At 45.8% G+C, this 25053-nt stretch overlaps 1 protein-coding gene across 1 annotated transcript in view; it reads left to right on the top strand.

The window, feature by feature from the left end:
* Positions 1–25053, top strand: part of LOC311243437 (cullin-3-like) — a gene marked incomplete at both ends in the record, with an annotated part of 135687 nt that overhangs the window by 15148 nt on the left and 95486 nt on the right. Inside the window, 4 exons of the mRNA XM_084332667.1 lie at positions 845–926; positions 5429–5574; positions 7973–8149; positions 9039–9209. Coding sequence (XP_084188793.1) covers positions 845–926; positions 5429–5574; positions 7973–8149; positions 9039–9209 — 576 coding nt within the window. The remainder of the gene's footprint in view (positions 1–844; positions 927–5428; positions 5575–7972; positions 8150–9038; positions 9210–25053) is intronic.

Here is a 25053-nt window from a genome sequence, read left to right as displayed (position 1 = left end):
GCCATCATGAAAGACATACAAAATGCAACTGCAGCACTGTGTGATTACCTGGGAACTGCGTGCGGGCGCGGGAGGCCAGCTGACAGCTACAGCTGAGCACCATGGGAACAGCTGTATAGCTGTCATAGGGGTGTGCAAAACAGTCGACTTACAAAAAATAACCTGTGGGAGGATTTCAACAAGATAAATGCGACAACAGTGCAAAATATTTCACTATAATATTTCAAAGCAAAGTAAAAAAAAATAAGCTTTTTTTGTTTTGTTTATTTTTATTTTTGAATGCTGCCCCCCATGCCAATGAAAATGCTCCCGCAGGCCAATGCGGGCACGCGGGTCTAGGGTTGCCGACCCCTGGTCTAAACAGTGGCTCAAGTACACACAATAGGCTTACACTCCCAGTGACACACACGCCCTCATTACTGTCAACATCTAATCACACAGATCAAAGCTTTACTTAATACAGGGTTCGCACAAGGTCCTTGAAGTGCTTAAAGTGCTTGATGATTATTATTATAATTTTTTTATTCAAGGCCTGGAATTCCTTAAACAGCTAATTTTTTAACAAGGTGCTTAAAAAGTCCTTGAAATTCAAATCAACCATTCGCATAAAGAAATCGTTTTTTTGTTCCGTTTTAATACAGTCTGACAAGTCGCTGTCTCGCTCGCTCCAACTGCTTTTCCTCATTTCTTCTTGGCGTGTGATGCTCTAGCTGGCAAGCAGGCCAAGAAGATGCTTAAAAAAACAGCATTTAAAAGTGATCCCAGGACTAGTGATCCCACCCAGGACTACTGATGCTGGGTGAAACGGAACTAACCCCTCTACCTCTCTCTCTCGCTCTCTCAGATGACAGTGGATGAGATGGATGTCAACAACAGCTGGGACATTATCAAGAATGGCATCCAGGAGATCCAGGGGAAGAACAACAGTGGGCTGAGCTTCGAGGAGCTGTACAGGAACGCCTACAACCTACCTCAAACTATGGGAGAGATCCAAGAGGTCAGAGGGGGTGACCCCAAGATGACCAAGATGACCAAGATGACCAAGATGACCAAGATGACCAGGGGAACAACAGATGCAAGTCTTCCCACCGGATACCAAGCAATAATGTGACCCCTATCCTGTCGGGCCATCCAGCCAGGGAACAACAGATGCAAGTCTTCCCGCCGGCTACCAGGGTACCGAGGTACCGAGATGACAGAGGGGGTGTGGAGAGTCACAGCCAACTAGTGACACTAGTTAATAATGACATCCTGTTCTCTCTGTCAATTATGGAATGTAAAAGGTTTAAGCATATGTTTATGGTATATATCTGTTTTAGATCTAGGCATATGTTACTGTAGGTGTCTATATGTGAAGATCCGTGGCAGAGGAGACAGCTCTCTATGACGGGTGCACACTTGTATAACTTGTATACACTTGTATCTTATATAAGCTGTATATTCTTTATACACCTTAGGCTATGTACTGTATATTACGGCAGCCTGCCTCGTCTTCTCCTCTTACTGTCAGAACGAGAGAGGCCCATGTTCTTCACCACCCACAACCAGAGGCTGGTCGGAGTATGAGAGGCCAAAGAAGGCTAGAAAGACAGCCAAGTATACAACCAACAAACCTTATCAATAAAAGAAATGTTGGTAAAAATATAATCAAAAAGCAAAGCCCTGTTCTCTAAAAACCTAGTTGGAGGACAGTGAGTATATAGTTGGGTGAACAGTGATTTCTGTTCTAACCTTTTGTTTATGTAACAATATAGCCGTATAACCTATTTTTCACATGTAATTATATGCTTCATAGGCAAATCATAAGTTTCTGCTAAGAGAAGAATGAATTGCCTGGTCTGTATAAGAGGTGCAAGCATGTATGAAGGGAGGTAACTATGAAAGATGGGGCCTTGACAGGGGGGCCTCTGCCATGGAAAAGGGATTTTACCCACAGAAGGCCTCGCCTAGCCTGCCTGCATTCTTTACTACCTGTTCCTTACTGATCCGTCTGCTTTTTACTGATAGTGTGGCAGAAGCGAGAGGCCCCAGGCCGGGGGTAGATAAAGGCGGAAATGTGAAAGTCTAGAGAAGACAGCCCAAGTACTTTTGTGTATACTTGTGAATCCCTGTTCTGATACATAACCGAAACAAATAACTAAAGGAGTTGAGAAGACACACGTTATGTGTGCCACAAGTCAACGAGCGCCACCTGTGTAATAAACGTATACACTCTTAAAACTATATAATAGTTAAATATTAATGTTATGCTACAGTCAGAAATGTTGGTATAGAGGTGTATACATATACTGCTGAATTGATTATATGTTTCATAATTCTATGCTTAAAAAGAAAGTGTGTAATACTATATATTACTATACTGTAATAATATGTACTGTGTAAATTCTGTGTTCACAATGGCTGAGAGCAACTCGAGATGGGAGGTTTCACAGATGGCCTCGCGGCACTGGCAGACACATGGTTAACAGAGTAACCCTTGCAAGCCTTGCCCTGTTAAATAGTGTGTGGAGGGACTCTCCATACTTGAATTACTATGTAACTGCATGTAACGCAAGTAGGGGAAAGGGGATGATACTTACTGTATATGTACAGTACAATGATTGGATAATATGTACTGATATTTTAAACGTTGATTTGCTAATGAAATTACATCACAGTATTTAAACCAATGGCAAAAAGATCTTCTTTCCTTTATAAGGGCTAACTCGCCCCATCTCAAGAGAGATTTTTGGATTCTGCATTCTGACATTTTTAAGAGGAACCTTTTATACTTGTAAAACTGAATTTGTATTTTTTTTGTAATCTTGTATTTTTAAAATAAAACCTTTTGGAACCTACTTCGTGTGAATCCTTCTGACAGTCCTGGTAAGCGTTAAAATATGTTGCACTTGTAACTTTTTGCATGATGAAGGAGAGTCGGCAGAAACACTGCCCCGTGATGTTTATGATTTATGATGTAAAACTCTAGTGGTAATGATCACATATGAGTTTCTCCACACAGAGACCTAAAGAGAGAAGTAGATAATATGGGCTTATTAAAAATCATATAGAATCTTGACTCTGGATAATAAGTGTTGTATTGTGACTTATTGTATAAGCGTTGTATTGTGACTAGAGTAACTCTCTCCTAGTTGCCGTGTGACGGATTAGGGAAATGGATATCATCTGATTAACGACAGTGTCATACTGGTTAGATAAATCCTTCCCGGTGATCAAATAAAATAATAGATTCCGCAACTTCAATCACTTGACCATGGTCGATGACTGGGGGGGTCGGAGCGGTGCATATGCTAACTCTGTCGGTCAGGTGTAATAACAGCATTTTGTAGACGCATTGGATTCTGAATATCAAAGACATTGCAGGACGCTGCTTGATGTCGAGATGAGCGGACCAATGAGTTATGGAGTTATCAATCTGACCGGAGACTAGCATGGGCATTTATCAGTTACTTTATACAGACACCTTGGCTATGTAATGCACAGTTTTCTCAAGTCAATATACCATAGAAACATTTGGGGAAATTAGCTTACCGTCTTCTCCAGAGAGAGACAAGAAAATAGATACCAGTTTCCTCTCTGTGCGTTCAGTAGAAAGCTATCTGGCTGCACATTTGCCTAGCTTAGCACAATGAATGGAAGCGGACATGACCGGGTAGCCTTCGGGAGAGGTGTTAGTTGGATAATGGCTAGGCTACCCGGTCATGTCCGCTTCCATTGGGGGGGGGGGGTGTATGAGTCTGTGACTGAACGTGCTTCTCACCTTGACTAGACTAACTCTCTACATGCATCTTATTAGCACTATGCTCAGTAGTACTAATTTATACCTCTACATCATAGGTGTCAAACTCACGGCCCGCGGGCCAAATCCGGCCCGCCACGTCATTTGATGTGGCCCCCCAAGTGCTCGGGTATAAAAAAAAAAAAAAAAAAAAAAATTACATTAATATTGGGTTAAAAAATAGCAGTGTTAAAATAATTGTGGGTTAATGCGTTAATAAAGCTTTAACTTTGACAGCCTTAGTTATTACACATTCTTACACATACATGTATGTTGAACATCTCAGGTAACAAAGGAAAAAAGCCAAAAGCACTTACTCCTCAGACATTCTTTGACAATTTTACAGCCCAAAATACAAAAAAGATCCAGGCGGAATAGGTAACAAAGGGTTGAAGAAATATTGTCTGAACTGTCAGATGCAAACTGGCTGTGTGACATAACCGAGCATCTCGGTCAATTGAATAAGAAGCTGTAGGGACGCAAACAAGTCCCACCCAAAACTTGACCAATATAGTTGTGAACTGAGACAACCCTTATTTTGTTATTTTTGAGTACAGTTACAGTTGTGTGTTCATGCAGACACATAATAGCAATTTCATTACGAATTGAAAATGGGGGACCCTGATGTAAACAAGTCGAAAGTATTTCTCTGGTCTGCATCCCCTTAACAATTGTGTGTATTGAGCTGTACTGTACCCATTCTGCAATCTGTTAATTAAAGTTAATTAAACTATCTTCCATTAGTTGGATGTATGGCCTCTGCAAGGTTGTGTGCAGCCATTTGTTTTTGTAACATCTGCTACATCTGTCCCACGTGTTCTTTGCAGCTCACAGTTGTTAGTTCTGCCCCTCTTGACTGTGACAAAAAGGTTTTGAACAAACTTAATGTCATAGCTTGTATTTGATGATATTCTTCTTTGTTATTTACTTGAATGGTTTGATCATTGATTGGTGGAGTAATATGGGGTTCTGATAAACTAAAATTATTTGTTAAAATAACATAAGCTAAGATATATTTTTACATTTATGCAAATGAATATGCAATATGTATAACTTGAATAAGTAATAAATACAGAAACACTATGTTTAACAATATGTAAATGTGTAGCTACATTTATTTTACATTAACATTTATACGGTCTTTGGCCCTTTGAGGGCAACCATAATGCTGATGTGGCCCTCTGTGAAAATGAGTTTGACACCCCTGCTCTACATTGTATATTAATATTGCACTTTACTGGTACATTTGCACACTTTTCCGTTGTACAGTGTGATGACGACACAGTAGAGTGTAACCTCCTCTCTCGCTCCTCCTCTCCTCTCCTCTCTCCTCTCCTCTCTCCTCTCCTCTCCTCTCCCCTCTCCTCTCCACCCCTCTCCTCTCCTCTCACCACCTCTCCTCCTCTCCTCTCCTCTCCTCTCCTCTCCTCTCCTCTCCTCTCCTCTCCTCTCCTCTCCTCTCCTCTCCTCTCCTCTCCTCTCCTCTCCTCTCCTCTCCCCTCTCCTCTCCTCTCCTCTCCTACCCTCTCCCCTCCCCTCCCCTCTCCTCTCCTCTCACCACCTCTCCTCTCCTCTCCTCTCCTCTCCTCTCCTCTCCTCTCCTCTCCTCTCCTCTCCTCTCCTCTCCTCTCCTCTCCTCTCCTCCTCCAGATATGGGCTGCATGTACAAGCTGTTCAGCCGCGTGCCGGACGGCCTGAAGACCATGTGTGAGTGCATGAGCTTGTACCTGAGGGAGCAGGGCAAGGCCCTGGTGTCGGAGGAGGGCGAGGGCAAGAACCCCTTCGACTACATCCAGGTACGGAGTACTGAGAGCACGCTCTGAGCTTCCATCGGACCGGTTCATGTCTCAAAATAGGGCGAAAAAGTCCTTCTGAATATTACGTTTATTTTATTTATTTATTTTTGTCGCCCAGAGAAATCTCAATACCACTTGCAGATCAGAGAGAGCTGTTACACCACTTGCAGATCAGAGAGCTCATTATGAATTGAAAATGGGGGACCCTGATGTAAACAAGACGAAAGTCTTTCTCTGGTCTGCATCCCCTTAACAATTGTGTGTATTGAGCCGTACTGTATTGCAGTGATTCCCAACCTGGGGTCCGCGGACCCCCTGGGGGTCCGCCAGGGGGCGCATGAGGTCCGCCAGACCACAGATGATTTGAGGTATTTTTTTTTTTTTTTTTTTTTTTAGAGAAATATTTAATTAGCATATTTTTATCATCAGAAGCATGAATAGTCTCTCCACTACAATAAAAAATAAAGATAAATAAATAAACATCTAGACATGATTTTTGAACGTTAACAGTAGGCTACCGGGTAGCCGCTAAAACGCGAATCAGTTGACTATCACTTTCTGTAGCTAGCCTAGCACGCTAGTTAACTTTCTCGGCTCGTCTGCAGTCAGCTGCCAGAGGCGAAAATGTGTGACAAACGAAAAGGAGATGACGGCAGCTCATCTGCAAAAAAAGTTAGGACCTACAGCAATCGCGAAAATTACATCACCATGGGCTTCACTGAGGGACCAGACAAACGACCTGAGTGTGTGATTTGTGGAGAAAAGTTGGCAAACTCGAGCCTGAAGCCCAGCAAGCTGAAGAGACATCAGGCATCTAAGCACCCAGAAACCGTTGGGAAGGATCCGGACTTTTTTCGGAGGAAAGAACAGTCTCTCAAGGCGAACAAGCCTGTTGATGTTAGAGTAGCGTGGAGCAGGGGTGGCAGTGATTTACAGAAGGCTACCGAAGCCTCCTTTGAGTGTTCGCTTTTAATTGCAAAAGCAAAGAAACCGCACAATATTGGCGAGCAGCTCATCAAACCAGCCTGCATCAAAATGGTTTAGAAACTGTGCGGCCCACAGGTGGCGGATAAACTAAAATCAGTACCACTCTCGAACAATGTAGTGAAAGACCGAATTGATAAGATGTCAAGTGATTGCGAGCAGCAGCTGTCAGAAAAGCTTAGAAAGGGTCCATTTGCCATACAACTTGATGAAACTACAACTGTCGCAGACGAGGCTGTGCTCATCGTTTATGTGCAGTATATCGAAAATGAGGATCTGAAGCAGGACATTCTCATGTCAGTCAACCTTATTTGATAAGGATAAGGATATTTTTACTGCAGTGGATTCTTACTTCATTCAACATAAATGCAAACCGTTCACCATTAGGGCCTGATTTGAGAGGATGAATACAGGATTTGAATATTGGCCAAAATTTTGAAATACATATGGTGCAAGATTAGATTTGTTGATTGAAGGCACAAGTCAAAGAAGCATAGTGGGTCTAATTATGATGCATATGCCTGTGTATAAGCAGTTTGTTATTAAAATGACAAAAAAAAGGTATTAAACCCAGCTAGGACAGATTCTCTCTGCTACTGATTGGAATTTCCTGTCTCATATTTAGTTTAATTTGTTGCATTGATTTGTTCCATAAATGCAAACCGTTCACCATTAGGGACTGATTTGAGAGGATGAATACAGGATTTGAATATTGGCCAAACATTTTGAAATGCATATGGTGCAAGATGAGATTTGTTGATTGAAGGCACAAGTTAAAGAAGCATAGTGGGTCTAATTGTGATGCATATGCCTGTGTATAAGCAGTTTGTTATTAAAATGACAAAAAAAAGGTATTAAACCCAGCTAGGACAGATTCTCTCTGCTACTGATTGGAATTTCCTGTCTCATATTTAGTTTAATTTGTTGCATTGATTTGTTCCATAAATGCAAACCGTTCACCATTAGGGCCTGATTTGAGAGGATGAATACAGCATTTGAATATTGGCCAAACATTTTGAAATGCATATGGTGCAAGATGAGATTTGTTGATTGAAGGCACAAGTCAAAGAAGCATAGTGGGTCTAATTGTGATGCATATGCCTGTGTATAAGCAGTTTGTTATTAAAATGAAAAAAATAAAAGTATTTTATGGTATCTTATTAGGAGGGGGTCCGCGAATTTCATCAGAGATGTTTGGGGGTCCCTGGGGGAAAAAGGTTGGGAACCACTGCTGTATTGTACCCATTCTACAATCTGTTAATAAAGTTTTCAATCAATCAATCTGTTACACCACTTGCAGACCAGAGAGCTGAACTGAAGGTGAAAGTGGAGTCATGGTTGTATATCAAACAAATGCACACAGTGACATCAACTCCTCCTCCTCCTCCTCCTCCTCCTCCCCCCCCCCCCCCAGGGCCTGCTGGACCTGAAGACGTACTTCGACCGTTTCCTCCTGGAGTCCTTCAACAACGACAGGCTCTTCAAGCAGACCATCGCCGGGGACTTTGAGTACTTCCTGAACCTCAACTCCCGCTCGCCAGAGTACCTCTCTCTCTTCATCGACGACAAGCTGAAGAAGGGGGTGCAAGGGGTATGCAGCCCCATCACATCACTGGTTTATTTCACCCGACTCCAATTAGTCCAATTAGAGAAAGTAGACGATTACTATTCTTCTGATCATGGGTTTCATTCTCCCCATTGTTATCTCCGTCCTATAGACAGTTGTGAAATTCTGGCCTATATCATTTTACATTTAGTCATTTAGCGGATACTTATCCAAAGCGACAAGTTCTGTACAATAAGTCAGCAGGAAGGGTACAACTCTGGCAGCACCGTGGCCCAGTGGTTAGCTCTGCTGCCTCACAGCAAGAAGGTCCTGGGTTCGAACCCCAGCAGGGGGCCTTTCTGTGTGGAGTTTGCATGTTCTCCCTGTGTTCACGTGAGTTTCCTCCAGGTACTCTGGTTTCCTCCCACACCATGAAGACATGCATGGTAGGCAGGGACTACAGATGGAAACTAGCTCATTAGCTAATTCTGACACATTTACATTGATGTGGAAACTGAAGACGTTGATCAATGTGCACTGTTGAGGACCACAATGGAAATAAACCGTAAGGTTTTATTGTGTTTCAATCCTCGACGGTTTTAAATTATAAGTGATGGCTGTACATGTTGTGTATCAGTATTGTATGTGATTTTAGATTGTCCAATAAATTCAATCAATCAATCAGTCCCTGGGTAAAAAAATAAAGAAACTTAAACTAAACTAAGCGTAAGTAACATTGTTCTTCAAATAGTGTCGAACTTGAGTGCATAGTAGGTAATAATATAGTCAAGGTAGTAATATTGGCATGGTAGATTCCTTAGTAGCATACTTGTGAAAGACGGTACAAGGTTAGTATTAGGGTTGGGTACCATTCACATTTGTGTGGTAGTGAAAGGGTTAAGGGTTAAGGCTCACCCCCCCTTGTGTGTTGCAGCTGACGGAGCAGGAGGTGGAGTCCGTCCTGGACAAGCCCATGGTGCTGTTCCGCTTCATGCAGGAGAAGGATGTGTTCGAGCGGTACTACAAGCAGCACCTGGCCCGCAGGCTGCTCACCAACCAGAGCGGCTTCGACGACTCCGAGAAGAACATGATCTCCAAGCTCAAGGTGAGAGCCGTGCCGTGTGTGTGTGTGTGTGTGTGTGTGTGTGTGTGTGTGTGTGTGTGTGTGTGTGTGTGTGTGTGTGTGTGTGTGTGTGTGTATGTGTGTGTGTGAGATTGCAGCTATTGCCAAGGCAGACCGTGAGATCAAAGCAGTAGAACGGGAGGCTATTGAAGCTACATTTTTTACATTTAGTCATTTAGCTGACGCTTTTATCCAAAGCGACTTACAAGTTCTGTACAACAAGCCATCAGGAAGGGCACAACTCTATCAGCTGAGTAACAATGTTCATCAAAGTGTTGAGTGCTACAGTGTAGGTTAGTTTATTAGGACAAGTGCATGACAGTATGGTTAGTTAGGGTTAGATTTTTATTTATTTTTTTAGATAATGGTTGAAGAAGTGCGTCTTTAGTCGACTGCGAAAGATTGGACGTGTTTCGGCTGTCCTAACTGGGGTGGGTAGTTCATTCCACCATTGTGGGGCAAGGACTGAGATTTTTTTGATGTACAGTTGAGTGTGACTCTTGACCGAGGCTCACACTCAACACAGTACAGGCGCTGCACATGTTAGTGTGTGTGGTTGCATTTTTTATAGGTAAGGTTGGTAAGTATCCCCTTATTTATTTATGTTCGTTCTCTTGGTGATGATTTCTTTGGGCTATAGTTGGGGGTGTTACGTATTACTTTCACATGGTGGAGGGATACTTACTGTCTGTGGTGCATATTCGCATTGTGGTTGTAGTGTGCTGTCACTAATTGGTGGTTTGATTGACACTCTTCTTTTGTTTTTGCTTGTGTCTAAAATGGCCGCTGTTCTAATTAACACAGGTGTGATGATGAGGCACCACGCCCTACAAGAGCAGAGCAGAGTGGAGGCTGAAGCAGTTCGTTCTCTGTCTTGCAGCTGTCGCTCGTCACTGGTTCTCCAGAAGCCTAACCTGAAGACCTAATTTTGTGCTCACACTGCCTTTTCACCATTTTGGCCTTTTTGCTGTTTGTCCATTTTTGCTACTTTTGACCATGTGCTTTTCTTTATTCATGTCCTGAGCTTTGGGAGTCTGGAGCACCCAGCTCCCCATCTTTTCTGTTAATTAAATTAGCTGTTATTTTCCGATATCACATTTTAATGCCGATATCGGCCAATAATATCGGTAGGCCGATAATATCGGACATCCCTAATTGTTACGTTCTTATACAGTAGCAATTAGGGGCCGGTGTGTTGTAGCCAATTTGATGATCTTTCCGTGGTTACTTTATTGTATGAAGGTGCTGTTATTGTGAAGGTGTCTTGAGATTATTGACTAATTAGCTGGGCAGTGGGCATAGGAGGCGGGGCTCAGATGTTCTCGGGCACAGCCTATTTATATGTGTGTCACAGGTGCGCAGTGGGAGGGAATTGGGGAACCGTCACAGGGAAGCCACACAGTTTTTCAACCGTGCATGTTTTGTTTTGAGTTATTTTTCAGGTTTATTTTGCAACACTAGTCATTTGTTTGGGTTACAGTTTAAACACCAAGTTTATGTTATGCTTTGCTTTTTCCACTCTGCAAGCGAAAATAAAACTTTTAAATGCACTCAAAGAGAAGACCTCATTTACTATCAACAAGCACCACGCGTTGGAAAGAGCTTCGTACCATATTCCCTCACTGGCATCTTTTTGTTGTTTGGTTGCCCTTATAGAAGGTAAAGACTGATTGTGGTTAGACTGGTTAGTATTATTTCAGTTTTAGTATTACACGGTTCTGGTAAGGCTCAGCCCCACAGTGTAAGCTTTGAATTATGGTTTTGTTAGAGGAGGAAAGACAGGTAGAGGTTTCTGCAGTCTCATTTGGGGAGGGGCCGGCAGGGGTGTCTTCGGATGTTTTGTGTTTGTATCCTCGTTTTCTTTTGTGTTTTTTGTTCATGTCTTTAATGATGCATTGTTTTTATATAGGGTTACTGTCAATTAAAGGGCTCTGTGCCTGGGCTGTCTGTAAACAGGAGGTAATTACCACGGTATGGCTGTACCTAATTCTAATAAACTGCGGGGGGCAACTACAAAATTTACAACATGGAACACAAAAGGGATTAATCACCCAGTGAAACGCAGCAAAATATTAGCACACTTATCAAAATTGCAAACAGATGTAGCCTTTTTAACTGAAACACATTTGCTTAATAAGAATCATAATATGCTGATCTCGCAGATTTTTCATTCCAAATGTGATGCCAAATTCCATGGTACAGCCATTCTTATTCATAGAGATGTGCAGTTTACACAATCAAAGGTGATATCGGGCAGCGATGGTCGCTATATTCTCGTTCAGGGACACCTGTTTAATATACCGGTGGTACTGGCATGTGTCTACGCTCCCAACTGGGACAATGCTAAATCTTTTCGTGATTTGTTTTCTCTGCTTCCAAACTTGAATAGTCATCATTTGATTTTGGGAGGAGATCTAAATACAGTCCTATATCCCCTGCTGGACAGATCCAGAACAACACCTCGAACATTGAGTAAATCAGCAGAGACTATTAATGCTTTTCTACAGGCATACGGAGTGATTGACGCATGGAGGTACAAACACCCAGGGTCCAGACAATATAGCTTCTTCTCAGCAGCACATCAGTCCTATAGCAGGATTGATTATCTAATCTACTCGACAAAAGGCTCCTCCCATTTCTTAAGTCAAGCGATTGTGAGAGTATTGTTATCTCAGATCACGGCCCAGTTACAATGGCACTGGGATTTCCAAATAATGAACCCCCACAACGAATATGGCGGCTGAACTCATGCTTATTGTCGAATGAAAAGTTTGTTGATTTTATTAACTTCCAAAACATCCAGACATAAGCCACTGTAACTTCTGGGAAGCGATGAAAGCATACTTGCGGGGCCAGATAATAGCTTTTAATGCTGGTCTGAATAAGAGACGCTCAACATGCCTCAATGAACTGACTTCCATATTAAAAGAGATTGACCATAAACACTCTGCCTCACCATCCACTGATCTCTACAATGAGAGAATTACTCTGCAGACAGAATTTGACACCCTGTCCACTGGCAGTGGAGGAGCTTCATCTTAAATCTCACCAGGAGTTTTATGAACATGGGGAACGAGCCAGAAAATTGCTATGTCACCAGCTAAGACAGTCTGCAGAGGCCGGACTTATTGCAGAGATTGACACTTCAGATGGAATAGCTACCGATCAAAAAATCATTAATAACCAATTTAAGGAGTTCTATGAGAACCTTTACACCTCTGAGAAGAGGGAGGATATACAGATGGTGCAGTTTCTCTATGATCTTGATTTGCAGACCTTAAGTGACCAGGATAGGTCTGATCTCGACCGCAATATCTCTGTGGCTGAAATTGATAGAGCTATCAGGAAGATGAAGGGTGGCAAAGCCCCAGGGCCGGACGGCTTCCCAATAGAGTTTTTTTTAAACATTCTCTCTCAAACTTAAAATTCCTATTTTAAAAGATGTATATGCAGGGGCATTGGAACGGGAGTCACTCCCACCCACAATGACTCAGGCCACAATTTCAGTCCTTCTTAAAAAAGGAAAAGACCCTCTGAAGTGTGAATCGTATCGGCCAATCAGTTTGCTGTGCTGCGATTATACGATTTTTAACCAAAGTTTTAGCCAGTAGACTGGAGTCAGTTATTCATACAGTGGTACACCCGGATAAAATAGGCTTTATTCTGGAGCGTCATATTTTTGGCAACATACGTAGGCTGTTCAATATCATATATTCTCCTGAAGCCCCACCCACGGCAGAGGTTCTGTTATCTCTCGATGCTCAGAAAGCGTTTGATCGCATCGAATATGAATATCTTTTCACAGCTTTCGAGAGGTTTGGGTTCGGGCCCACTTTCCGCGCTTGGATTAGGGTCTTGTATGTTTCACCACAGGCCTCGGTCCGAACCAATAAGACTATTTCCAAATACTTTCAGATAGGGAGGGGCACTAGACAGGGTTGCGGATTGAGTCCCTTATTGTTCGATCTCGCCATTGAACTATTGGCGGTCGCTTTGAGGAGCGATGCAGGCCTTGCAGGTATTGATAGGTGCGGCCAAACACATACACTATCACTTTATGCAGATGACCTGATCCTGTACCTGTCAGATCCCCATGTTTCCATCACGAAGGCACTGGACATTATCTCAAATTTTGGCAAGTTCTCAGGATACAAAATTAACCTCTCTAAGAGCTTGTTGTTTCTGGTTAACGATTTAGCTCGAAGGATGTCGTTCGGGGCGTACCCACTGAAGATAATTTCTGAGTCTCACATACCTGGGAGCAGTGTTGTGCTAGTTACTGAAAAATAGTAACTCAGTTACTTTACTAGTTACTTCATTTCAAAGTAACTTCGTTACTGTACTAGTTACTTACACCCAAAAGTAATGAGTTACTGTGAAAAGTAACTATTTAGTTATTTAAAAAAAAAAAAAAAAAAAAATTGCTCAAGTCCCATGCCCCATATACTCAAAATCGGTTGATCAACTTGACAGTTTCCATTCACATCACCGAACTCTGCTAAGCAATGTGGTCTAGAGCGTTTCATTATATATTCCCTCCCCGCTGTATGTATATTTCTCTCCCACCCACCCACCCCCTCCTAATGTACAGTCCCCTCCCCATCATATGTATATACTCTGTCAGGATCTAGGGGTAACAGTACTGTATATTTGAATACCGCTTATGTCACAAATGTATCAGTACTAAATACCTATATGTCCCTATGCCATAAATGTCATGTATGTTGTGTATGTCATAAATGTCTATATGAATTGAAAATGGGGGACCCTGATGGAAACAAGACAAACGTCTTTCTCAGGTCTGCATCCCCTTAACAATTGTATGTATTGAGCCGTACTGTATTGTACCCATTCTGCAATCTGTTAAATAAAGTTTTCATTCATTCATTCATTCATCCATTCATTAATTCATTCATAACCATCTTGCAGCGTTGTTTAAGATATCAATCAAAGCATTGCAACGTTAGAATAGTTAGGATATCAATTGTGCATGAAAGGACTATATTTATATTGTTTGATTAGTATTATGAGATTCCCTGGCAGATTTCGTACAGTCAAAATCCGTTGATCTTGAGTTTCAGTGAACACATTGCACTCACCGTCACCAGTCTGCGGTGGTCGAGATGTAACGTTAGTCCAGTTGACTCCAGCAGCCCTTCAAACATGTTCTTTATCTCGTTTCCATGTTGTATATCAATTATCTCTCCAAGTAGTTGCTAAATGGTTTGTTAGTTCGTTATTATTACTGCGTTCTTATTATGTAGATTCATAGCGAGCGTCCTCTTGTTGTTTACTGTAGAGAGCGTCTATTTCTTTCAGAACGTCAGTGGCCAATCAGAAGTGCGAAAACCAGAATGAGGCTACGGAAAGAAATAATAATAATAATAATACTTCGTTTTATATAGCGCCTTTCAGTCTACAGTAAACAAAACAAACGCAGGCGAAATAAGGACGCTCGCTATGAATCTACATAAAAAGAACGCAGTAACGAACTAACAAACCATTCAGTAACGTAAGTAGCGTTACTGAATTTCAAAAGTAATGCGTTAGAGTACTAGTTGCGGCAAAAAGTAACTTCGTTTCTGTAACGCGTTACTTTGTAACGCGTTAGTCCCAACACTGCCTGGGAGTGACTGTGACACGCAAGTATAGTGACTTATTTAAGCTAAACCTTAAACCAGCCCTGGATAAGGCTAAACAAGATCTTGCTCGCTGGTCAACACTTCCCCTATCACTAGCTGGCAGGATTAACTCAATCAAGATGACAATTATGCCCAGGTTCCTATTTTTGTTTCAAACAGTGCCCATTTTTATCCCCAAATCCTTTTTCAAAGAATTTGACAAATTTATCTCAACCTTTATCTGGAATAAGACCACCCTGCGTATTAGAAGGGCATTCTTGGAAAGACCGAAAGAGGATAGAGGATTAGCACTCTTTTGCAATTCTATTGGGCAGCAAACATCCATAAACTGACATATTGGATGGCTGCATCACATGGGGGAGGCGGAATGGTGTGGGTTGACATGGAACAACACTCCGCCCACCCGGTATCACTATCCTCATTAGTGTGAGCTCCACTGCCACTCAGTAAAAAGCGCCTCACAAATAACCCCATGGTGATTGGCTCACTCCGTATATGGGCACAGTTTAGGACTCACTTCAAATATAAATAACCTCCCCCTGTCTCCCAATTGCATCTAATGCACTTTTTACGCCCCCACTCATGGATGCAGCATTCAAAACATGGGCTGGAAAGGGGCTAAAGAAGGTGAAGGACCTGTTTAAAGAAGGGCTGTTTATGTCCTTTGAACAGTTGGTAGACGGGTATGACATTCCCCGCTCAATTTTTTTTAGATATTTACAGGTGCGGGGTTTTGTAAAGAAATATTTTGCTTCTTTTCCTGTACTTCAACCAGACAGGTGGCTGGATAAGTGGCTGGAGGGAGACCCAAAACAAAAGAGGATAGTGAGTTCACTATACAGTGATATCCAAGAGATGGCATCCCCATCACTGGACCGTATCAGGGAGTCATGGGGTAAGGATATGGGACTTGAAATCCCTGAGGATTCTTGGCAATTGGCAATTAAAAGAATACATTCATCATCTGTCTGCATCAGACATGGATTAGTACAATTCAAGGTGTAACTGAGGGGTACAATTCCCTGACTGTATGGTTAGATATGATACTTACTACCACTACCTCTTGTACTTTAGACTCTGGCCACCCAGTACTAGGTATAAATAATTATGATAAACACTCCCACCTGATGAAACGGATCCAACACAAATGTACCAAGTCGAAAGTCTGCGTTTAATAATAATACATAGCAAAAGGTATGTACAACGATCACTTAATTACATTTATGATTTGAAATAGTATGCACTTTTATGGCAAATGAGTATTCGTAGGTAGATCAATATCGAATGTCCAATCTCTGATTGCGCAGGAAGCAAATATACAACCTGGAATATTTAGGGAACAATAGCAATGATACTTGAATGATTATATAGCTGGATACACTAGGGGAAGGTTCCGACTGCTTGTAGGACAGCTGGAGGGGGGGGGGTAGAGTCTGGCTGTATCCCGTCTGGCCGAGGGTATCCTGGGAGAGCCCACAGTCGTGCGACCCGGTGCCCAGCGATCCTCGATCCACAGATGAAAGCAGTTGGACTCTCTGTGGCCGGCGTCCTCCGGTCCACGATGGAGAGACGTGAGGCGACCTCGTCGTGTAGAGCGTCTTCTCACCTGTCGTCCTCTCCGGGGGGGGTATTTCCAACACACCGCAGTGTTGGCCTTTATCCATAGAATAATCAAAGTACTCAAAGCATAATCCAAGCCGGGGAAGGCTAACCGTCGTCGGTAGAATAATCCAATATACAGGTCCACTCGCTCTTTGGCCTGGAGCTCCTCGGGTGCAGCTTCACGTGGGGTCAACCACCCTGGATAAGCGTCCAGCTGATGCCCGAAACGATGGGGGTGCTGATTACTATAGAACTCTTACCGCACGAGGCACTACATATGAATAGACTATTATTAGCTTAATAGAATACGTCCAACTCGACGATATAGTGCCAAATATGACTATTCAAATATTAATATACACGATGTCTCAATGCCGATACTGGGCCGAATTGGCCTTACTGCCCACACGTGGTTCGCGGGGAGGCTTTTGCGTCTGTCACTCTGTTGGAGGGTAAGGAACTGGACTAAAAGAAAGCTCTACTTTAATAGCGCAGTATATATACGCACTATGAACAAATAGTACCATTAGTGGTGCGGTAGACATATTCCTACGCGGAACTAGGACTTGTCCATACATGTTGAGCGGTACGATTGAACTTGGTCTGAGGGGTATGGCGACCTGGCACCAAGGTCTCGCTAACGCTGTGGCGTCCTTGACGAAGACGGACAGGAGCACTTGGATTGGTCCCCTGGCGCGGCTCACGTTGACGCCTGTCTGCTCCCGGCTGCCCTTGGGGGGGAAGGGCGACGGGATGGGTTAATCGCAGATACGAATTGCATGCATGCATCGCATGTGTGCTAATTGATGACCTCGGAGCAGGTCCTAAATTAAATTAAATTAAAAATTAATGGTAGAATGGAGACTATTATGGGATGTTCAGTAGACTAGAAGGGATATTCAATGCATATTGTACAAGGAATATACAAGGGATATCAGGGGATATACAAATACAATTAAATATATATATATAAATAAATATATATATTCGGTTTAATCTGATCCTTCAGAACAGCCGCCCCCTAATTGGTCCCAACCCAATTAGTTAAGCAGAGACAGATTAACCGCACTGTCTACCACTCAAGGGTTCGCTGTAAGGGTCAGTCAACTCACAAAGTCATAGGGTCATGGTCATCATCGATTGTGTCTGGGAGTCGGGGCAGTTCTATGAGCCTCGCCACAGGACGGGTGTAAATGCGCCCCTGGACGAGTACTTCAGCTGCTCGGACCTTGCCATCGGCACCGGTGATCACTTTGCTTACGCGGCCAGCCGGCCACATAGCTCTGGGTAGTGACTGGTCAATAATCATGACGACTGTTCCTTCCGTCAAATTGTCTCTCTCTTTTACCCACTTCTGGCGGGTCTGTAGAGACGGTAGGTAGTGCAGTAGGAAACTGCTCCAAAACTTGTCGGCTAATACTTGGCTGTACCTCCACATTCGTCGGCCGTTCGCTTCTTCAGGCCGGTACATTGTCTGGGGTAACGCGGGATCTAGCCGCCCCATCAGGAGGGTGTTGGGGGTGACTGGGTCGACATCTGCTACATCACTGGAGACGTAACCGAGGGGCTTTGAGTTCAATACTCCCTCAATCTCCGTGAGGACTGTCATTAGGACTTCTTCCGCCACAGTCTGGGCCCCAAGTACTGCGTACAGGGCTGTCTTTATAGAACGTACTTCTCGTTCCCAAGTTCCACCGAAGTGGGGTGCGTTTGGGGGGTTGAATTGGAAGTCAATCTGGGCTGGAGCGAGGTGGGTCTTAAGTTCTGGGCCCATAGCTTGGAAGCTCTCCCTCAGCTCTCTTTCTCCGCCTTTGAAGTTTGTCCCGTGATCGGACAATAATGTAGACGGTTTTCCTTTCCGTGATGTGAATCTTCGGAAGGCCATAAGGAATGAGTCTGCGCTCATGGTCGGAAGGAGCTCGATATGTATCGCTCTGGTGGTCATGCATTTGAATACAATACCCCACCGCTTCTCGGTGCCTCTTCCTTTCTTTATGTGCAGCGGGCCAAAACAGTCCATGCCTGTTGAGTGGAATGGCTTGTCGCCGAGTCGGAGGCGACATGGAGGTAGGTCAGCCATCCGTGGTATGCTGGGCTGCGCGCGCCACTTTCGGCAGTCTAGACAGGTTCGCTGGAAGCGTTGCACCGCCTCTCTTCCTTGAAGTATCCAGTAACGACGTCTGATTTCCGCGAAGACTCTCTCTGCTCCTGCGTGGTGTACATCCTCGTCGTATTTCTTTATAATCAGCTCTGTGACCTTGTGTCGGCTGTTCAATACGATCGGGTACTTAATGTCATCCGGTAAATTGGGGGCTCTCCGCAGGCGACCACCCACTCTGATGAGGGTATGTGTGTCACTCTCGGGGGCCAGGTGAATCAATCTGCTGTCTGATGGGACGGGCTTTCCTCCCTGTAGACAGTCTAGTTCATCGGGGAACGAGTCTCTCTGGGCTCGTTGCAGTAGAAGCAGTTCTGCTTCCTCGTAGTCAGCTGCTGACATATCAGCGGGGGACTTAATCTCTGGGTGGTGCCGCAGGAATGTCCGTTGCTGCGCACTCTCTATGGTAATGCAATCGTCTATGTTGGGGTCTGCGGAGACAACAGTGCTCAATCCACAGAACATGGGTTTCTTATTCTCAGCCTCCTCGTCACTTGCTTCCCTCGGGGTGGGCGTGGGCCAATCTCCTTCCGGGAGCTTGAGGAATGCTGGTCCGTCACTGTAGATGTTATGACGGGTTAAGTCATCTAGGGACATTCCCCGGGTGATGACGTCAGCTGGGTTGTGTTTTGTATCAACATAGCGCCAGTTTGCTTCTCCGGTTAACTCTCCGGTTAACTCTTGAATCTCAGTGACTCTGACTCCCACGAAGACTTTGTATTTGCATGAATTTGATTTGATCCAGGCGAGTACTGTCGTGGAATCTGACCACAGGATTGTTCTATGCACCGGAATGGTGAGCTCACGTTGGATGAGCGTGGCTAGATGCGCTCCTGCGAGGGCTGCGCAGAGCTCTAGACGTGGGATAGACCGTTGCTTGCGTGGGGCTATTCTCGAGCGGGCGAGGATGAATGCTGTGTAGATCTCTCCCCCCTCTTCTTGGGCCCGCAAGTAGGCTACTGATCCGTAGGCGACCTCGGAGGCGTCACTGAAGACGTGTAAATCCATTTTACATGTCTCTGGCCTCACCGTGGGTGGGAAGTAGCTTCGGCGTATATTAACGCCTGGGAGTGAGTGGAGTTCCATCTCCCACTCTCTCCAGGTGGATGCAAGGTGTGCGGGAATGGGGTCGTCCCAGCCCTGGTCCTTGTCCCACAATGCTCGTACAATCATCTTTGCCCTGGTGGTGTATGGTAGTATACATCCTAACGGGTCATATTGTCGGGCGAGTGTTCTGTACACACTCCGTCTGGTGGTCGGTATTGCCGTCGACCTTCCCTGCTCCGTGGTCAGGGGTTTGTGTCTATAGTGGAGCGAATCTGTTTTGAAGCGCCACACTAGTCCTAGTGTCATCTCTTGGGCTTCTCCTGGGATTGTGGCCATCCAGGTCTCGCTGCTCGCTGCCTTGTCCTCGGAGGAGAGGCTGCGCAGTACGTGCGGATCGCTGCTGGCCCACTGCCTGAGATCAAAGCCGCCTTTGATCAGAGAGGCGCGGAGTTTATGTAGGAGAGCCTCGGCTTCTTCCTGGGTCGAAACGCTTTGTAGACAGTTATCTACGTAGAAGCTGTTCTTCACACTGTGTCGGACCTCTTCGTCCGCTGCTGGGTCCTCTGCGACATGTCTCTGTAGTGCAAATGTAGCACAGCATGGGCTGCATGTAGTTCCGAAAGGGAGGACTTCCCATTGGTAGATGGCTGGGTGCTCATCTCCTGGCCTCTCTCTCCATAGGAACCGCAACAGGGGCTTGTCCTCCTCTACTAATCTCACCTGCAGGAACATCCCTTTGATATCCCCGCTGATAGCCACCTTGTCCTGGCGGAAGCGGAGTAGTACGCCTAGTAGGGAGGGGCCGAGTGTAGGACCGGGCAATAGCTCTTTATTCAGATTTTGGGATCCGATCTGGTAGCTGCAGTTAAACACGATGCGGTCTTTGCCGTTGTGATGAACCTTGTGGTGGGGCACGTACCACGATTCAGTCGTCTGGTCGGCCTCTTTAATGTCAATCTTTGTGACGTGTCCCGCTGTGATGAGCTTCTCAATCTCAGCGCGGTATACACTTTCTTGGGCGGGGTCCTTGGCTAAGCGCCGCTCTGTGTTTAGTAGGTACCGCTCTGTGGCGTCTTTCTTTGCGTGAAAGGTAGGCATCCCTTCCCGCCGCAGGAGTGGCGTGGCGTATCTCAACACGCCGCTGACTGGGACTCTCTTTGTTCCCGTCTCGAGGAGGTTAATGGCGTAGATGTCGTCTTTAGAGCGAATGTCTTTCTTTTCGTTCTTAAAGGGCATTTGTTCTAAGGTCCATAGCCTCTCTACATGCTGCAGGAGTGCGGTGTCTCCCTCTGTGACTCGGGAGTGGAGACAGCTAGTGGCTGTGGTTCGGTTGAGAGATTTGGCGAGTGGGCCTTGGAGAGTCCATCCTAGGCGGGTCTCGACTGCTGCAGGACAGCCTCTGGGTCCGGTATGAACCCGGTCTATCGGGACAATGAGGTCTGCATGGTCGGAGCCTATCAACAGTGTCGGGGTAGCACCGTCTATGAGTGGGATCGGTAGCTTGCGTAGATGTACATATTTCTCCATCAGCTTGGCTACGGGGTATGTGTACCGCGAGAGTCCTATTTCTTGGCTGGTGAAAGCGTCTGTAATCCTGTACCGTCGCTCGGGCTGGCCGCTTGCTGCGATAGAGAATGAGACATTCTCGCCCTTTATCGTTTTCAAATCTCTTCTTATTGTCCGAATTGTCATTTGGTTTTCGCTCCCCCGCAGCCCTAGCTGGGCCGCAGCGGACGCGAGCAGAAGGGTCTTCTCTGACCCGTCATCAAGGACGGCGTAAGTGTCCATGACTTTATTCTGGTAGCTCAATGTCACACGGACTACCTTTAAGAGCACTCTGGCTCCGCTGCTGCTGGCGGGGTCGATGTACATGACGCTTGCTTTGCTGCTTGATGGTGCGGGTGGAGGCCGCCGTCTGTTACTGTCGTGGAGTATGTCCAGATGGGCTCCATCGCACCGACTGCACTTTTTCTTTAAGCGGCATTCGGCTGCCATGTGTGATCGCGCACAGCGAAAACAGCGTCTGTTGGACTTTATCCATTGACTCGCTTCCTCCGCATTCATCTTGGGGAATGAGTCACATTGTGACAGCCAGTGTTCTTTCTCACAGTAGGGGCACACTATCTTCCACTTCTCCTTTCTTGAGGGGGTACTGTGGCTCCTACTGCTTGGCACTGACTCCGATTGGTGCATGACAGTCACCGATCTTCTTCCATCATTTAGTCTCCTGGTTCCTTCTCTGGAGCCAGGGGTGCTCCGTCCGAATGTATCTAGCCGTAAGCTGCTGACTTCTCTCGCCAGGAAGTCGGCTAGATCGAGGAGGTTCGGTTCGGGGCCATTAGGGTCTCGGTGGTCTCTCTGCCGCCTAAAGCGCTCCTGTCGGGCGGGCGGTAGCTTCTCCAAGATCCTCTCTACATTTGAGTTGGCGTATAGTTCATGCCTACCCTTTTCCCTCTGCGCTCCCAGCATCCCTACCAGGGACTGCACTCTGATGGACAGGTCGTCCAGTGCTCGATTGTCTGTGGCTGGGGGTAGGCGGTCGATGTGCCTGATCTCCTGGATCACGTAATCCCATATACGTCCATATCTCTGGTCCAACGCTACCAGCACTGCGGTGTATGGGGTCGTGGAAGTGGCGTAGGCGAGCGCTATGTTGTGCGCGCGGGGTACCTTTAAATGCTTCAGTAGTATCGCGTATTTATGGCGTTCATCAATGACATCCACCAACATTGTCTCCAGACACATGCGGAGCTCCGTGTACTGGGCCCGGTTCTCCTGGGTGAAGTCTGGTACCATAGGTGTGCCAATGTATGACGCGGATTGTTGATACATCGGCGAGCGTTGGGGGAGAGGCCTCCTAGGCGAGTCTCCTCCTGCTCCTTGGCGTGGGCTGGTACCGGCTGTGTACCATGGCCCGCTGGTCCAGGTGCTGTTCCTCGGTGCGGGTCGTGCGTCGTGCTCACCCGTGAATAGCGTCGGGGGTCTGTAGCGCAGCTCCGCGGGGGTATAGCCTGGGCTGTACTGGACCTCCTGGTCCGGTAGAGTACTGTGCTGTCGTCGGGCGTGGTTCTCCTCCTCTTCCTCTTCGTCTTCCGTTAGGTCATCCAGGGCTTGTAGTCTCTGATTTAGCCTCTCCGCAGTGTATGCTGCTCCTTCCCGGTGGCTGGGTCTCGCTTGGACCGGTTGGGGAAGGGGGTCTGCGGGGGGTATAAACCTCGTCTGTTGGTCAAGTTCAGGGTCGCTTACTCGGCTAGGGGATGCCGCCCTGGAGTGATGTCTAGACGAGTTCCTGGAGCCTCTGGTGGAGGGAGGGGGTGTTGTCCTTCTGATCAGCTGTTCTATTAGTTGCGCTTGTGCTCTGTCGCGCTCGGCTTCGCGCTTGGTGAGATCCGATTCTCTTTGGGCACCGGTGGCGGCGCGCTGGCCGTCGGCCCGGTCTCTTGCCATATTCTCTTCCATCTGAATGCGTCTTATTTCCAGGCGTATGTGCTCTTCTTCGCTCCGTTGCTGTATCTGCAATCGATCGCGTTCACCCTGGAGTCTATCGCGTTCAGTAGAGGCTTTCAGGCTGATGAGGAATGCCTGCTGTAGTGTCCTCTCTGCCTCGCTGGGAGAAGACGGTTGTATAGGGGGGCCGTCCCTTGGGGTACTCCGTGCGGAGTCTTGGAGCTCTATCTCCACGGTGCTCTCCTCATCTTCTTCCGTGCCGAGTTCTCTCTCGGTAGTGTTGTCTTCCTCCCGGGACTCGTCGGGGACTACTTCTTCGGTATTGGCGGGGTGTAAAGTCATGTCTGGTTCCCCCTGGTCCCCACCGTGAGCTGGGTCAGTTACGTTAGAACCCATAGGGGCCTCTATGGTCGGGGTAGCCTGGTTGTTAGGGTTAGACATAATTTTACTTTCTAGTTTTACCGCGTTTACTGTTGGTAGAAGACTAGGTTGTTGACTGACAGCGTAAGCCTCTAGGTACTGAGGGAGCTGTCGTTTGCGCCGCGGGCGTTGTTGGTTAGGAGGATCGTTTCGTGGAGTGTTCATCATAGGCCATTTTAATATTAATAACACTATATTAATATTACACTGATTACCCTCCGGCTCGAAGGACCAATTGTAACTGAGGGGTACAATTCCCTGACTGTATGGTTAGATATGATACTTACTACCACTACCTCTTGTACTTTAGACTCTGGCCACCCAGTACTAGGTATAAATAATTATGATAAACACTCCCACCTGATGAAACGGATCCAACACAAATGTACCAAGTCGAAAGTCTGCGTTTAATAATAATACATAGCAAAAGGTATGTACAACGATCACTTAATTACATTTATGATTTGAAATAGTATGCACTTTTATGGCAAATGAGTATTCGTAGGTAGATCAATATCGAATGTCCAATCTCTGATTGCGCAGGAAGCAAATATACAACCTGGAATATTTAGGGAACAATAGCAATGATACTTGAATGATTATATAGCTGGATACACTAGGGGAAGGTTCCGACTGCTTGTAGGACAGCTGGAGGGGGGGGGTAGAGTCTGGCTGTATCCCGTCTGGCCGAGGGTATCCTGGGAGAGCCCACAGTCGTGCGACCCGGTGCCCAGCGATCCTCGATCCACAGATGAAAGCAGTTGGACTCTCTGTGGCCGGCGTCCTCTGGTCCACGATGGAGAGACGTGAGGCGACCTCGTCGTGTAGAGCGTCTTCTCACCTGTCGTCCTCTCCGGGGGGGGGTATTTCCAACACACCGCAGTGTTGGCCTTTATCCATAGAATAATCAAAGTACTCAAAGCATAATCCAAGCCGGGGAAGGCTAACCGTCGTCGGTAGAATAATCCAATATACAGGTCCACTCGCTCTTTGGCCTGGAGCTCCTCGGGTGCAGCTTCACGTGGGGTCAACCACCCTGGATAAGCGTCCAGCTGATGCCCAAAACGATGGGGGTGCTGATTACTATAGAACTCTTACCGCACGAGGCACTACATATGAATAGACTTATAGAATACGTCCAACTCGACGATATAGTGCCAAATATGACTATTCAAATATTAATATACACGATGTCTCAATGCCGATACTGGGCCGAATTGGCCTTACTGCCCACACGTGGTTCGCGGGGAGGCTTTTGCGTCTGTCACTCTGTTGGAGGGTAAGGAACTGGACTAAAAGAAAGCTCTACTTTAATAGCGCAGTATATATACGCACTATGAACAAATAGTACCATTAGTGGTGCGGTAGACATATTCCTACGCGGAATTAGGACTTGTCCATACATGCTGAGCGGTACGATTGAACTTGGTATGAGGGGTATGGCGACCTGGCACCAAGGTCTCGTCCAATGGTAGAATGGAGACTATTATGGGATGTTCAGTAGACTAGA

Source organism: Notolepis coatsorum (genome assembly GCF_963971535.1).
Source record: "Notolepis coatsorum genome assembly, chromosome: 17".
Taxonomy (NCBI): Eukaryota; Metazoa; Chordata; class Actinopteri; order Aulopiformes; family Paralepididae; genus Notolepis; species Notolepis coatsorum.
Note: the sequence above shows the minus strand (reverse complement) of the source record. Positions and strands in the feature narration are given on the sequence as shown.